The sequence below is a fragment of the Ahaetulla prasina genome, chromosome 1, assembly GCF_028640845.1.
Source record: "Ahaetulla prasina isolate Xishuangbanna chromosome 1, ASM2864084v1, whole genome shotgun sequence".
NCBI classification, from domain to species: Eukaryota; Metazoa; Chordata; class Lepidosauria; order Squamata; family Colubridae; genus Ahaetulla; species Ahaetulla prasina.
The window spans coordinates 143,839,968-143,857,012 of record NC_080539.1 but is presented as its reverse complement, the minus strand read 5'-3'; the positions used below and the strand labels follow the sequence as shown (position 1 = coordinate 143,857,012).

Genomic DNA, 17,045 nt, shown 5'->3' with positions numbered 1-17,045 from the left:
AATAGTCGAAGGGACCCTGCCAAGTTTGTTGGGACTAGACTGGTTCCGTGCATTGGGCATGGGAGTGACTGGCATCTACAGAAGTGACTTTAACCTAAAAGACACACTCATGAACGAGTTCGAAGATGTCTTCAAGGACTGCCTGGGCAAGTACAAGGGGACCCCTATTTCCTTCAATTTAGACCCCCAGGTAGCCCCATTGGTAAAAGGCAAGGAGAGTCCCTTTTGCCCTTAAACCCAAGATTGACAAGGAGATAGACAAGCTCATCAGTCAGGGGATTCTGGTGCCAGTCGATCACGCAAAGTGGGAGACGCCAATCGTCACCCCAGTGAAACCAGATGGGTCAGTTAGAATCTGCGCTGACTACAAGGCGACGTTAAACAAAGCCTTGCAAAAGCGCTTACCGGTCCCGTGGTGCAACACTTGCTGCACTCGCTGGGGCAAGGGCACGTTTTTGCCAAGTTAGATCTGGCCCAAGCCTATCAACAACTGCCCGTAGACGCCAACACAGCCGAAGCCCAGACAATTGTGACTCACAGAGGTGCTTTCAAGTGTACCCGGTTACAGTTTGGGGTGAGTGTGGCTCCTGGTCTATTTCAAAATTTAATGGAGCGACTTCTGCAAGGGCTCCCGGGGGTAGTCCCCTATTTCGATGATGTATTGGTATCAGCCGAAAATTTAGAAGAATTGGGGGAACGTTTGAGAAAAGTTCTGGGCATTTTCCGGTCAGCTGGTCTAAAGGTTAAAGTGAACAAATGCCAGATAGGGGTAGAATCCGTCGAATTCTTGGGCTATCGAATAGACAAGAAAGGAATTCACCCCACTGAGAGCAAGGTCAAAGCAATAAGAAAGGCTCCAGCGCCTAAAAACAAAGCAGAGCTACAGGCATTCCTGGGTCTAGTGAACTTTTACGCGGTCTTTTTGAAAAATAAGGCAACCGTTGCCGAGCCGCTACATAAGTTACTGGGAAAGAATACTGTTTGGTCTTGGGGAAAGACGGAAGCTAGGGCTTTCGAAGCAGTAAAACATCTACTATCAAGCGATAGTTTACTCATACAGTATCATAGCACAATGCCATTGGTATTAGTTTGCGATGCTTCCCCTTACGGGGTGGGGGCTGTGCTCAGCCACAGGCTTCCAAATGGCACAGAAGCCCCAATAGCCTTCTATTCCAGAACGATGTCCTCGACAGAGAGGAACTACAGTCAGTTGGATAAGGAAGCTCTAGCTATAGTGTCAGGGGTAAAAAAGTTTCACGAATACGTTTTTGGTAGAGACTTTGAAATTGTTACAGACCATAGACCACTGTTAGGGTTACTGGCGGGGGACCGCCCAACGCCCGTGGCACTTTCGCCCCGATTGACCCGATGGACTATCTTTTTAGCCGCCTACTCCTACAAACTGTGGCATCGACCGGGAAAAGAGTTGGGGCATGCGGACGCATTAAGCAGATGCCCACTACCAGGGGCGATCGAGGACCCCACTCCGGGGACGCCCATACTGTTGATTGACTCTCTGGACTCTGGCCCAGTCACGTCTAAGGAGGTGGTTCGGGCGTCATACCGAGACATTATTTTGAGAACTGTACTGGGTTGGGTACAAAGAGGGTGGCCCGCTGCGCCGGGCGAGCGTTTTAAAGAGTTTGTAAAGAAACGTGGGGAACTGTCGGCCCAAGGGGGGTGTCTGCTATGGGGGGATCGAGTGGTGATCCCAGAGAAATTGAGGAAAAGGGTGTTGGATCTCCTCCACGAGGGGCATCCAGGGATCGTAAGGATGAAGGGTTTAGCGAGAAGCTATGTGTGGTGGCCCTTAATGGACTCAGAAATTGCTGAAAGGGTAGGGAAATGTCAGGCCTGCCAGGAGTCCAGACCGCTACCCCCAACGGCCCCGGTTCGGGAATGGGAGAAACCCCAGGGGCCCTGGTCTAGAATACACATTGATTTTGCCGGCCCCTTCCACGGCCAAACCTTCCTGGTAGTAGTAGATGCCTACTCCAAATGGCTGGAAATCATTCTCATGAGATCCATGACAGCCGAGGCCGTGATCTCAGTCCTACGGCACCTATTTGTAACCCATGGGTTGCCCGACACGCTAGTTTCCGATAACGGCCCGCAATTCACGGCAACCCAATTTGAGGAGTACTTGGCAGAAGAGGGCATCCGACATGCCCTCTCGGCGCCTTTCCACCCTGCGACGAATGGCCTTGCAGAGCGTTTTGTCCGGAGCGCAAAAGAGGCATTGTCCAGACTTAAGCCAGGCGACTGGCAAACAAAAATCGATGTTTTCCTGGCTGTCCAACACAGAACCCCCTGTGTCACAACCGGCAGAAGCCCAGCCGAATTATTAATGGGCCGAAAGCTCAGGTGCCCCCTAGACCATCTAAATCCAAACTATACGCCGGAGGGTTACAAGGGGGAAATAGGAAAAACAAGAGAAATGGACATAGGCGACCGAGTGTGGGCACACAACTATGGTGAAGGCCCAACCTGGATAGCAGGACAAATCCTAAACAGAACAGGTCCAAAATCATACTTGGTGGAGTTAAAGGACGGCCGAGTATGGAGGCGCCACATAGACCAAATACGAAAACGCATAGCCGAACAATCTGAATTAATCGAAACGGGCCCTGACTATACAATGTTTGATTCCACAGCTGACTCAAACCCGGAAAAAGCGCAAAACTTATCTGAAATTCCGGAGGTCCAGCGACGCCCACAGGTCCCAGTAGAAAACAGCAGGGACGACTCTGCTAATAATCCAGGGCCGGATGGCCTAGAGAAGGAGCTGAGAGGAGCAAACAGCCCCTCCGGTCAGCTTGACCCACTCCCAGGGAATGTACTGCGCAGGTCCGAAAGAGTCAGGAGACGCCCAGTCTATTTGCGTGATTACGTTGAAAAATAATATGTAAATATCATGTAAATATGGGTAAAGTGTTTTCTGGGGGGAAGGAGTGTAATGTATCTTTAAATGGTTTTGGCGGGAAACAAGCACGTTGCTGATTGGTTAAAGCCGCCGGTTGAACTGTATATAAGGAGAGGTTTTTCCCCAGCCTGGTTGCTGGGTTCACCATATATTAAAGAGCTGTTGTCACTACCCTGGTCTCCAGCCTCGTTACTTCCCGAACTTAACAGGTACTCTGATATTTTGCAGTCTCCATCTGCATATGACCTTCCTCCAGTGTGCTGGGATTTCCATTCATCCATCATTATTGCTAATAAGAAATATTTGTCTGAAGTGAAACTCATTAACATACATGGAACCATCAATAAACATGAAATTTTACAGAATAAATGTAACCAGCCAAGGATCTACAAATCTAGAGTTTGATCTGCAGGAAGGGTAGAAGGGTAGAAAATTAGAAAGAGGAGAAAAAATAGTAAGAATATGAACAAATACAAATAGCTAAAACTTTGGTTTACGTTGCAGCCTAAGGCATTAGATCAAAGACTTTATAGAAAGCTCCAGAATCTGAGTTTTGTAGAAATATTGAAAGGGAACAGAGATGACGCCATGCAGGTGTTTCTAGGCACCATCCATCCATTCCAGAATTGTCGTCCTTCATGGAGGCAGCATAGGACAATCATCTCATAACATGATTTGTGCCATTAGGCCTCTCTTCCCCTTCCAATCAAGATCCAGAGACTGATCAGAGTAGATCAAAGTACATTGTACTTTGCCATTTAAGAGACTCTTCCCAATCAACTTGTCTTTTGAGCATAAGAACTACTATTTTTAAATGGCCTGTAAGTGGAGTGATTTCAATCAGGTTTTTTTTCCTGAGTATCTATGAAGGAAAAGTGATGTGTTTTAGCTATAAAGATCCCAAACAACCTCAGCTATTTCACACACCAGTCTTTTCCAACCTTGGGATATTCTAAGTTATGTGAACTTCAATTCCCAGAAATCTCAGAAACTACCATGGCTAGTTGGGAAATCAGAGAAATGAAATCCACACAACTGGAAGCATCAACACTGAGGTGGTGGTCTAGAGCATTAATAGTTATAAGTTTCAGGCACCCATATCATCAAATTCTCCCATCCCAATCATCAAATTCTCCCATCCCATCCTTTAAGCAGCAAGAAAAAATAATCCGCCATGTTGAGTTTCAAAATGCTTTGCATTGCTATATGCCTTTCTACTTTTAAAAAGAAAAGTACAAAACATTTTTTCTGGATATTAAAGGATTATGTGTATGTGTGTGTGTGTGTGTGTGTGTGTGTGTGTGTGTGTGTGTGTAGGTTTGGCATATTTGGATCTTTTCCCATGTAAGGTTGAGAGTATCTTGGCGACGTTTCAATGAGGTCTCACTCATCATCTTCAGGCTGGTGCTTTCGGCTTCGTGCTTGTGCGAGCAAAGCATGGTTGGAGCTGCCGTCTCTCTATAAATACTGGTGGGGAGGTGGGGAGTGTTGCTGTGAGCGGGTTGGTTGGCTGTGTGGTTGCATCTTGATTAGTAAATGGAGTGGGTGTTTGCAGATTGGTCGAGATGGGAAGTGTTGCTGTGAGCGGGTTGGTTGGCTGTGTGGTTGCATCTTGATTGGTAGATGGAGTGGTTGTTTACAGATTGGTCGGCTGTTTCATAGCATCCTGTGTGGGTGTGGTCCTAGTCTTTTGTTCCTGAGCTTTGGTGTTGTGGCCTCTGGAGTTCTGTGATGTGATGTCTTGAGCAGATGGCTGTGATGTAGCATCCCGGGTTTTGGTTTGGCTCCGAGTCCGAGGTCTTTTCATGTGTTCCTGGTGTGTAACAGCTTGCTTTGTGTGGGGATCAGAATCATATATATATTTTAAAAAAGGATCCCTGATAGCACCAACTGCTTTGACAGCTAAGTGCTACATACTGAAATTGCCATCTGCTATTCTTTTTTTCTTTTTCGTGACACTATTCCCAGTCTCTTTTACAAATAGAACGGGAGTGAACTCAAGGGATTTTTAAAAAAATAATCATTCTTGTGACCTTCTACATAGAACGAAGTTTAGGAAAACAATATATCATGTTCATCAAATATTACATGGCCATGTAATGGTTTTAAGAGCTAATTGAGGGTTAAATATAAGCTAACTACAGTATATCTCTGAGCATAGAATGCTGGCTTTCCTCACCAAGATGTTGATAAAACTGGCTAACTGTCCGTGTCTTATACAAACATTCACTTGTATGCATGGGAGTTTGATGGTAGATATAGAATACAGCCAGCATAAAGCCCCTTCACTTTCTCTCTCTGATCTTCCTGGAAATTACCCAGATTTCCAAAATGCTTTAATACAATATAGCTCTCCACATAATCATATAGCACAGGACAGGGTTATGGGACCAAGGACGTCTACCCATCCTACTAGTTCAGATAGGCGAGAACAGTCCTAGCCCCTTCCCCTAAATATTGGCATCTGATGGGAGCTTTATATGACTTTTCTGTGGAAACCTGTCCCCTAAGAAATGCTCTGCTCCTGATGTTTGGCAGGCCTCCATACACCTAACCTTCTGTGAAGTTTTGAAGAGCTCTGGGAGAGGACTAGCACTTTAAAACTTTGATTTGATGCCCAGGTTTAATTGTTTTTAATATTTTATTTGGTTTGGTTTTATAGTTTTAATGTGATTTTAATGTGTCTTTTGGTCTTTGATTGGAAGCCATCCAGAGTTGCTTAAAAATGGGAAGCTATATAAATGAGATTGATGATAGATAGATAGATAGATAGATAGATAGATAGATAGATAGATAGATAGATAGATAGATAGATAGACAGACAGACAGACAGACAGACAGACAGACAGACAGACAGACAGACAGACAGACAGACAGACAGACAGACGCAGGCAGGCAAATGATGGATGGATCAGAGACTATATTAAATAGGGGCACAAATATCACAGATTGAGAAGACTAGGTAGCAAGGTGTGTGGGTGATCTGTCCTCTGCCCATTTTCACATCTTCAAGAGAACTTCTTGAAACATCTTTAGATTCGTTGAAACCTATTTCATTAATAATGGAGAAGACCCATACACCGATCTAAAAATCAGTGATATTATATGCTTTTCTTTTTTTTTCAGGTAAACGGTATAATCCTGCAAAGAGAAGTGATATGCATTCCAGAATGTGTGAAATAGTTCCAAGGGTAAGCCTAAGTATTTTGAACAAATGGAAAAAAGTGTTTTATTTTTTTGAATTAAGTTATATGATGTACTACTTTTGAACGTAGCATATAATTTAAATTTATTTGATAATACAAAAAAAACCACAAACAAGTAGACAAAATGATCATAGTAATTCTGTGTGCAACCTGAAGGAATATTCACATCTCACACTATCTTATTATTATTGTATATTTTCCCACCATTTGAAGAGAGCTTGTGTCTAAGTGACACATTCATCTATGTTCACTAGGCCCACAAAGTATCTGATAATTCTGGTGAAGAGTTACATAAAAACTTTTTTATTCCAGTAAGAATGGACTGGATGTAAACATCAACACACTGGAAAATAGATGTTTAAAGATCAACCAATAGATGTCTAAAAATTTAACCAATCATGGCTAAATAAGTTTTAAATCTTTTATCTTCTTAGAAACATTGATTAAATAATATCAGTGATTCTTCCCACCATCAAAGAAGAACAATTCTATCTAGACAAGTGATGATAGACCAGTTCAGTCAACCTATTCAAAAGTTGTGATTTTAACATTTACAGTCTATTTTTTGTTTGTTTGTTTGTTTAATGCTATAGGTTGCCTTGAGTGTTTGAAGAGGAAGACAGGATATAAGAATAAATAAATGAACACACGGCCGGCCAGATAAATGGATGGATTGATGGATGGATGAAGCCAAGCCTTTCTGATTTTCATAACAAATATATTAATCAGCCTTTTCATGGGATCCACTGATTTTAAAAGTTCTATCAGATCAGGAATGCATGCATAAATAAATGAATAACGAAGGCATGTATAGAATGTTAATTGCAGCCAATTATTTTAAGCCTGGTTTTGTTTTTATATTTTCTTATAACCATATAGTACTGAAATATTAAAACTTTTGTTTGATACAATTATATGCAGATGGATTATCATCCCTGGTTGAATATGGTAGAAAATAAAATTCTAGTCTTTTGAATAATTAATATTATTGTTTTAGCAAATCAAAGATTATGGAAGCATTTCTTCTTATCTGTGGTACACTCTCTCATTATGATATATGTACCAGATTCCTATGTGCATTTTCTAAGCAGTTGTATCTGTCACCATCAGTAAATACTGCAAGAACACCACTCCTAAGAGCAGATATGTAGAATAAGTAAGAAAGATTTCTCTCTCTCTTTCTTCATATACATAAAGCAGAAAGAAATCCTCCAGAACCTTTTTGCTACAAACATGTCAGTTGTACAGGATAGCTTAATAGTAAGTAGCCAAAAGCAAGCAATTACTGAATTCAATAATATCCTAATGGAAACACATATATCCTACTTAATGCAAGATTTTCTCCTGTATGCAAAAAGTATATACATTAGTAATTTAATGGCAACATTAAGAGTATTTTTTTCTTAACTGTTTTAGGATTTATTGTGAAGGTGGGGAAAAAAAATCAATCCTAAACCAATGTTGTTATTCCTCATGTGAATGTCATTTTGGATGCCACTTCCATACATCTGTGTCTTAAGCATGTTTACTCAGATATACATTTCAGGGAGTTTAAAGAGATTTGCTCCCAAGTAAATGTGTCTAGAATTATGATCTAGTATCGGGGTGAAATCCAGCAGGTTCTGACAGGTTCTGGAGAACCGGTAGCAGAAATTTTGAGTAGTTCAGAGAAGCAGCAAATACCACCTCTGGCTGGCCCCAGAGTGAGTGGAAATGGAAATTTTGCAATATCCTTCCCCCAGGAGTGGGGAGGGAATGGGGATTTTGCAGTGTTCTTCCCCTGGAGTTGGGTGGGAATGGAGATTTTGCAGTATCCTTCCTCTGCCCACCAAGCACACCACATCCACCAAGCCATGCCCACAGAACCGGTAGTAAAAAATATTGGATTTCACCACTGTCTAGTATGTTTTGAGGATTATGTAGAAAACTAAATTGGGCTGAATACCCTTAAAGTAGCAAATGAATCCATATTCAACAATGGGTAATTTGGAGTTTTGGTTTCTGTTTTCTACGTGAGGTGCTGGAAAAGGGTTTCTTCCCCCTGCACATTGCAGTAGGGAAGAAGTCTCATGCTATATTTTTAGGTGATTTGTATTGATTTAATCCTAATTTTTTACTCAGTGCACCTATATTTTTACAGAGGCCTGCCTCTTCCTGTGCTTGACAGAGGCTAGCATAGGAAGGCCAATACTTATTCTACATTTATTTTCTTTATGGGAAAGGCCATGTATTATAATAGCTTAATCCTATCTAATTGCTTAAGAAACTGCATCAAAGAGACTCCAAACACATACAGGTAGTCCTTGACTTGAGATCGATTAAATCCAACATTTCTGTTGTTAAGTGAAACATTTGTTAAGTGAGTTTTGCCCCATTTTAAGACCTTTCTTGCCATAGTTGTTAAGTGACTCACTGCAATTGTTCAGTTAGTAACAAGCCAGATTAAGCGAATCTGGCTTCCCCATTGACTTTGCTTTCAGAAGGTCTCAAAAAGTGATCACTTGATCTCAGGACACTGCAACCGTCATAAATATGAACCAGCTGCCAAGCATCCAAATTTTGATCATGTTACCATGGTGATGTTGCAACAGTCATAAATGTGAAAAACGGTCATAAGTCACTTTTTTCATTGTTGTTATAACTTTGAACCATCACTAAATGAATGGTTGTAAGTCAAGGACTACCTGTTATACTTACTCAGAATGCTATTTTTATCTGTATCCATTATTTATCATTTTCTTGAGCTATCATTTAAACCAGTGGTGGATTTCGCTTACCTTTGCTATCGGTTCGCCCATGCACACGCACACGCGCTTGCTTCGCTTGTGCATGTGCCACTTCTGCATATGTGTAGAACGTATTTGATGACATCCGGGTGGGTGGGCAGAACCTCCCACCGCTGCTACTACCGGTTCGCCTGAACCGGGGTGAACTGATAGCAACCCACCACTGATTTAGACACAATAGGATTATAACTATTTAATATAGTTATACTATATATGATATATCTGTATATTTAGGGAACAACAAGCATTTATAAAGCCTTTTAGGAAAGTACAAAAAAATTAAGTTATTTTTTCATTTTCAAAACTTCCTACAATCATTATACATTGAAGAAGGAACTGTAGAAATGGAAAGAGTAAAGAGGCATTCTATTTAACTTTTATCTTAGTAACAATTCAAGAAACATCATAGAAACATCATAAGAAAAAGCTGCTTATTTGGAGAAATTATCTTCTAAATATATACTGCTTGCTATCCACAGCCAGCAAATAAAGGAAAGGCTTTATAACAGAAATGAAACATCACAAGGCGGATTAGTAAACTCTCTGAGGGCAGCTGAGACCCACACTAGCAAGGAGACAGTTATTTATTATGCTATTTAAAACGGGAAAGTAGTTCGCTGGAGAACAGATTTAATACTTCTGTGAGACAAACTGTGACTGAGCACAGGCTTCTGACTCACTAAGAGAAAGAAACGGAATTAATTTTTGCATTTTTAAACAGTTGTATGTGGAAAAATTACCTGGCTAGCTTCATCCATTATGCTAGCTGTTCTGTAGTTTCTTGTGGTTTCTTTACTTTTGGCAGAATCGCATGCAAACAAGTGATTGATCTGTGGTTTAGCTGGGAGTAAAACTAACTACTATGGTTCAAAAAAAAAAAAAACACGTATAAACAGCTTTAGCTGAGCATGATGCATGAACCCAGATGGGGTAATGTTTAATTGGAACGAAGAAAGACTTGACTTGCAAAAGAAAGAAGGTTAGGCCTCGAGTGATGTTGGCCGATTATTTTGTGGTTAAAGTTGTTCAGATATTTGCTTTCTAGCTTGTTCATATACATGATCCAGCCTCATTTGAGCTGTGGCAATTTAAAAATGCTGCTAAATAAACAAACAAACAGAATAATCAAATAAATGACCCAGGGGTGGGTTCTACTTACCTTTACTACTGGTTCACAGCGGGATTGTGCTCATGTGCTTGCTTTGTTCGTGCACGCACACTTGCTTCTGCGCATGTGCAGAAGCTTCCTGATGACGTTGGGGTTGGTGGGTGGAGCCTCCCCCGATTTTACTACCAGTTCGCAAGAACCGGTCTGAACCAGGAGCAACCCACCACTGAAATGACCATGTGAGCAAGATAATAATAATTATTATTATTATTTATTAAATTTTTATACCGCCCTTCTCCCGAAGGACTCAGGAATGTTCAAAAAAATGCAGAAGCCATTTCTAAAGAAAACTGCTTTGTTTTTACTTAGTTTGAGCTACCAACAAATGAAGAATATTAAACATTGTACAATTGGTGGTAGTGATGTTTTCACATCCACATAACATTATATAGCCATTCCCAAGAGATACACGGGATATGGGTATACATGGGATTCAGGCAGTGCAGTTGTTCCATTTTTCTTTTTCTGAAACATGGAACAAAATATTTCAACAATTATTTCAATCGGCTGTTTTCTTCCAAGCTTAGGACAAATAGGTGCCACACACCTTTTTGTTCCATGCCCTTGGACCTTGCATTAACATGTTTGCAATAACTCTGGAGCTAAATCCTATGTTAACCTGTTTCCCCAAAATAAGACATCCCCTGATATATAAGCCCAATCGTGCTTTTGAGCACATGGTAATAAGGCCAAGCACTTATTTCAAGGTTCAAAAAAATATAAGACAGGGTCTTATTTTCGGGGAAACACGGTATTTGTTTCCTCGCATATTGTGGTGGAAAACTTGTTCCATAAGGTTCAAAGGGCAAAGGGACAGGCAATCAAATCCGAGTTGGAAATGCAACTCAGCTTCTTCAGTAAGCTTTCTGGAGCTTGGAGTAAGGAAGCTTTCTGGAGAGATAATGATATCTAGCTGAGTACATGTTTACCTATTTTGATGTGTGAGGGGGATTTAAGCGTGGTAAGAGAAGTATTCCATTACCCAGAGATCTTGCAAATCTTTGCAACCTATCATAGCTGATAATGTTCTTTGAATACCCTTTTTATTTCTTCTATAGGTAGGCAAATTGCCATGAAGTAGCTTGCCAACTGTTACCCACAACCAACCATCTGCCAGCCAGTTTGCTTTAGGATAGGGTTGTCCAATCTTGGCAGCTGTAAGACTTGTGGATTTCAAATTCCAGAATTCCCCAGAAGCCATACTGGGAGGTGAAGACCTGGGAGTTGAAGTCCACAGGACTTGAAGTTGCCATGATTGAACATACCTGTGCTCTAAGAGCTCTAGGCAGTGTGCTTTGAGCAAATGGCTTCCATATAGCCTGCTATCAGCTGCTGCTATTACTACTGTTCATTTGGTTAGCTAAATGCCTACCTAGTTTATTTATTTATTTGGTAAAAGTATATAACCACCCATCTCACATATGCGACTCTGAAGGGCATACCAAATTAAAAACATAAACACTATGCAACACAATAATCAAAAAAATAAAATTCATTTCAAAAAATAAAAACCATTAAAAAAACATAATCTGTGGGACAGCACACTCAATTTCTCCAGCATTACAGCCTTAACCACCCTATTTCCTGGAAAAGGCCAAATTAAAATGAAGGGTCTAGATCAGGGGTGTTAAACTCGTGTCATCATGTGACATATCGGAACTTTTTTCCCCTTCGCTAAACCGGGCATAGGCATTGCCAGTGTGTGACGCATCCAGCCCGTGAGCTATGAGTTTGACAGCCCTGGTCTAGAGCACACATTTATGGGCATAGCTCCCTACATAAAAAGGGCCTTCCCAGGGGACATCAGGTACAAGATTGTTGGCTGCAATGCTAGCCATATTTACCTGTGCTCATCAATGCACATCTCTGACATCTGCACAGGGCTTAAGTCAATTAAGACTGACAACAGGTAACAAATTCCATATGTAGCACCATTTCTAGTATTGTTGCTGAGCAACGAGCAGAAATCCTGTCTGATATTCAATGAAAGATCACCAAATAAACCACAATCTTGCACATCCTAATAGAGGGATAGTCAAAAACAGACTAGAATTTGGAATGACTTTTAGAAGACTATGTGTCAGAAAAAAATTAAAATAAGATAATAACAACAGCTAAATATAAATAGCAGTGGCTAAATCAGGCTTCCAATCTAAATTTAACTGCAAAAATGAAGAAAACTTGAAGAAAGTTTTGTGTAAAAGGACTGGGAGCTCCGCCCGGTTCTTCTACTGAAAACAGTAGCATCATCATTAAGCAAAGGCAGCGCAAAACATTCTGATATTAAAATGTTCTCACAGAGTTTATCTGCACTGCCAAATTACTCTGTTACTAGTATGGTCCAGCAGCCATTTTTGGAGGATATGAACAAATGATATTCTGTTATTACCTTTGGTCTACCATGAATGCAGCCTTTAAGACACATTTTCTTGTTTCCAGTTTAAAGAAGTGATTTCAAGTCCTAGAATTCTCCAGCCAGCATGAGTGGCTAGGGAATTCTGGGAGTTGAAGTCCATCTGTCTTAAAGTTGCCAAGGTTGAGTAACACTGTAAAATCTTGTTTATGTGATATGCAGTACAAGGCCATCTCCTTTGAGGTTCCTGAGCTATGGAATTCTTTCACTAGAAGTAGGTTTAGATCCCACCATCCCAGTATTTAAGAAAGCAGCAAATCATTCATTTCTTTTCCTCAGCTTTTAACTGTTAACTAATTTTGATCATACTGTGATTCTAATTAGGGTCTAAGACAAATCACCGTGGCCGACTTTCTGTGGAACAAACTTGATGTATCAACTTGACATGGGTTAACTCACCATAGGACAATTCAACATGGAATAACTCAACGTGAGATAACTGGACACATTCCTCTCTTAATATTATTTGGGTGACCAGCTGCCTCTTCCACCTTTCTAAGTTTTATTAAAATCAGTAGCACATGACTCTCATCCCTAGAAGAACCAGTGCCACTTGGGAAAACTGCCTAGGCAGATACTGGGAGAACTGGAACTGGGAAGTTGCAGGACATGGTTGTACTGGCATCTATTTAACTAAACTAAGTCCAGGCCTTCCATTCTGGTTTCCAAAGCCAACCCAGCTTAAGGGAAGCAAAAGTTCCCACCAGCCCGAACTCCTTCTCCAAAAGTTTCCTTGTCTCACTTCCTCCCCCCCTAAAAGGAGGGGAGGGGTAGATGGAACCCCTATTTCTCCCTTCTCCTCCCGAGGTTCTGAAGGGAGGAAAGGGCAGCTTGCAATAAGTGGAAGGACCAGGGCTTTGGCACCTGGAGTCATGCGGCAGCAGAAACTGTCTCCCCTTGCTCAAGGCATCTTCTAGATTGACTCCACTAGCCAATAGCCAAGCTTCCAATTGTGCCTGGGTTTGAGGAGAAAAACCTCTCCTTCAGCCTGCTCCATTGGACCCTGACGACTCCTGGGCAGAGAGAAGGTCAAGCAGGGATGGTGACAGGGTGATTCCCTCCTGACAGCTATTGCCATGAAGGTTCTTCCTGCTGAAGTGTCCAGTCTGGAACAATTACTTCCCTGCCTTACATGGGAGGGGGCACTGGAAAGCGAGGCGAGGAAGCCTTTGGAGAAGGAAGCTGACAGGAACTTTTGCCTCCCTTAACTTGGGTTAGTTGGCCACGGTGAGTTGTCTCATTCCATCTAATTATACTGATTTTATGCTGTGGTTCATATTTTCCGATTTCTTTGGAAATTATACATTGCCAGGTAGCAATCTATATGCAGAAAGATATAATCTAAAGCTAACAAGGATAAGAATATTTAGACAGTGAAAGTTTGTGTGTTCCTATGGTGAGAAATAATTATCACTGCATTTGTTTAAATTGTTATTTGTAAAATAAAGCAGGTATTTCTTTTAAACAATTGAATGAAGATCTCCAATGAATTCTAATTTTTTAAAAATTGGAATAAATAACTCTTTCAAAAAATTTTCTGTTTGTAAGTTTGTGCTGAAAGCAATTGGTGAGAAAATATTTCCTAAATGTGTATTGGGATCAATTAATTGTGTGAATTGAATATTTTGTTTGATAGCAGTTCACTTCTGGAATATCTTCTTATGATTCCATTGGCTTTTGTTTGGAACCTGCTTCTGACAGATACATATATTCACATAGATGCACAAATGTGAGATATATGCGCAAACCCAACACTTCTTCTAAAGGGAAAAGTCGCTCAGACTTTCAGATGGAGTGGGATACCCTAGGCGACTTTACTTTAAGGTAATTGGGAACTGCCCACAATTGGTTATAAGATGGGTGGCTATATAAATATTTTAAATAAATAAAGAATGTCTATATCAATAAAATGGGAGCCAAATACTACACAAAAGTATTCAATTTGCAAAAATTAGTTTTTGGCAGACAACCATTTAAAGCAAAAATGATAATATCTTTAAGCAATTATTTCTACTATTAAAATTATGTAAGTTTAGTCTCAAAGGGAACCTCACAGTTTTAAGACACGTGTGTGTAATGCATTATGCAGTGAGCAATACATTTTCATAGAATTGCACAACAGATATCATCATTCCTGACCTCAATATTATATTTATATTTCAGCATTGTCATAAGTGCTGCTAATTGTCTAAAATAAACCGCCTGAAGTGTAAAATGTGAAGAGTGTCTCCTTAGAGCTTTTTGTTCTGTTTAATTAGAACTTGCTATTTTAGTGATGGCACTCATTATCAGGACTGTTTTGCTCATTACAGTGAATGTGGCAGCAACACACTACTGAGTCACAGATCATCATACGTTTACACAATGCTTTTAAATAACAACCTACATAGCGCTGTTATAAAAGAAGATCCCGGAGTCTGCAGACTGAGATGCTGTTGCTGATGCTGAAAGGGAGAAGGAATCATGTAACCTTCCGAGATGAAGTAGAATCTAGGAGATGCTTTAACAAAATGGAGGCAGTCACCTTCTTATTTTGTTTGTGTGCCCCATTCACAACTCAAGTAGAGGCAGGAAAGAGTGTTTAAGATTTCTAGTAAAAACAGGTCATAAGTAATGGGACATGAACTGCCACAGCAGATTCTTCGATATGGTAGGTCACTGCAGGTCCTTCTTTCTCCAGTGTGATTCAGAAAATAGAAGTAAGCTAATCAATAATAAAGCATCTGGAGCTTAAGAATTAGAAGTCCAGTGTTATTCTTTGCCCGTCTTGCCTGCTTATGTTGTAGTTCAGAAAAGAGGCTTAATTAAGCCTTCTCTCAGGACAATCATTTCATTCTAATCTAAATTCTACAGTCTTTTCAAATAAATGTGATCCACATATAGTTGGAGGAACCATGGGGAACCACTTAAAGTTTGATCTCCTATTTTACATATAATTTTGGTTTCAAATACAGGTTACACAAACTCTTCAGTAGGTAAGGATTGGCCTATATACTAATTCCTGCATTGTAGATTAAGAGCCAATTTTTCCCCCCAATGCAACAAGTTTTCTAATGAGGGAAAATTATTTGTCCTTGGGTTTTAGTCCTTGATAAAGTTCTGAGGGTCCGTATAAATATCAACTAAGGAAAGCTTTAGATTTTTCTAACGTAATGTGACCATCCGTAAGAACTAAGTCTATAGCACAATGTATCAAAATCAAATGTATTATAATGAAAATATATAACATTCTTTTAAATAAGCCCATTTTTAACAAGTCTTTGAAGCAGAACTTGTTTCCTTTACATAAAAGGAATATAAAATAATGCGTAAAATATATAAATATTAAAAAGAACGTAAAAATTCTTTTATACTTAAAATAATTCCTTATATAAAAGGATTTCTACTGTTGTGATGATGTTATCTGTTCTGTTCAACAACAATAAGCGGACTTCCAGAAAGAAATACATTTTCTTACAGGCGGGTGTGTGAACTGAATAGCAAGCCAATACAGACATCTCCATACCTTCCATCTCAATTTTTAATAGCAAAGCTAAATGGGTTTTAGAAATACCAAAAGTTCTTCTTTTCAACAGAAACAAAACATTTCCAGCAATACGTTTATCCTGGAATGCCACAATTGCTTCAGAACAATAATAAATATATAAGCACACATGCAAGAAACAAGCAGCCTAACAGAGATTGAGTCCAAGTCTGATATCATGAAGGAAAAATAGCACGATTTCAGGAAACATCTCTTTGCTGTTATGCAAAGCAGAAGCTTTTTATCTTCTATAGGGACATTCATATGTGAAGCAGCCAAATAGAGCAGTGAATAAACCACCTTTACAACACAACACTGAATTCTATATAATTTACAAGAAGTGACAAGATTTTACTTTACCTCACTTTTAGGTTCCCTTGTTGTGGCTGCCCATCATAAACAGACAAAATATCAAAATCTTCTTCGAGGGCGAAAGTATGGAATGATAACTGTATCCTGTTACGTTCGCCTGTGATTATGATCCATGTGCAGTTGGCGTAATTTGGGTAGCCATGAGGGAATCCTGGGCTTTCTATCGTCCCATTGGGGCCTTGTACTAAACCTCCACAGTTCTGACCTGGAAGACAAGAAGGGAAAGAAGAAATTAATACAATTTTAATGATATTTTTCCTCTGTCCTATAGTAAAATCCACACAAAGCAGGCTTGAGACTGAAAATTTAGCATTTTAAGATGTAATTCCATTTATTCATGCAGTGTTGAACATTGAATAGAGTAAGTGGCAACAAATTTAGCTCCTGCTGATTTTCACGAAGCTATTTTTCCCCTCATTCTTAAAGGAATAACCATTAGGAATAGGCTTCCTAATCCACCACTGGTGATCGCTGGTGAATTTGGTTCATAAACACAACAATGTACTCCTTCAGTTTTCCTTATTATAAGACTGGACCTTTTCACTGAAAATAATGGAGCAAAGTTTTAGAACTTAAATTCTAAATATCAAAGCCCCCTTATTTTATTTTATTTTATTTTCTTCCTTGGCACTTACATTAGTGTTTTACAGTGAA

The 17,045-nt window shown here is 40.0% G+C and overlaps 1 protein-coding gene across 1 annotated transcript in view; it reads right to left on the bottom strand.

The window, feature by feature from the left end:
- The window catches only part of CSMD1 (CUB and Sushi multiple domains 1), a 1,133,931-nt gene that overhangs the window by 988,460 nt on the left and 128,426 nt on the right, over positions 1-17,045 (bottom strand). The window contains exon 2 of the mRNA XM_058177365.1: positions 16,380-16,596. Coding sequence (XP_058033348.1) covers positions 16,380-16,596 — 217 coding nt within the window. The remainder of the gene's footprint in view (positions 1-16,379; positions 16,597-17,045) is intronic.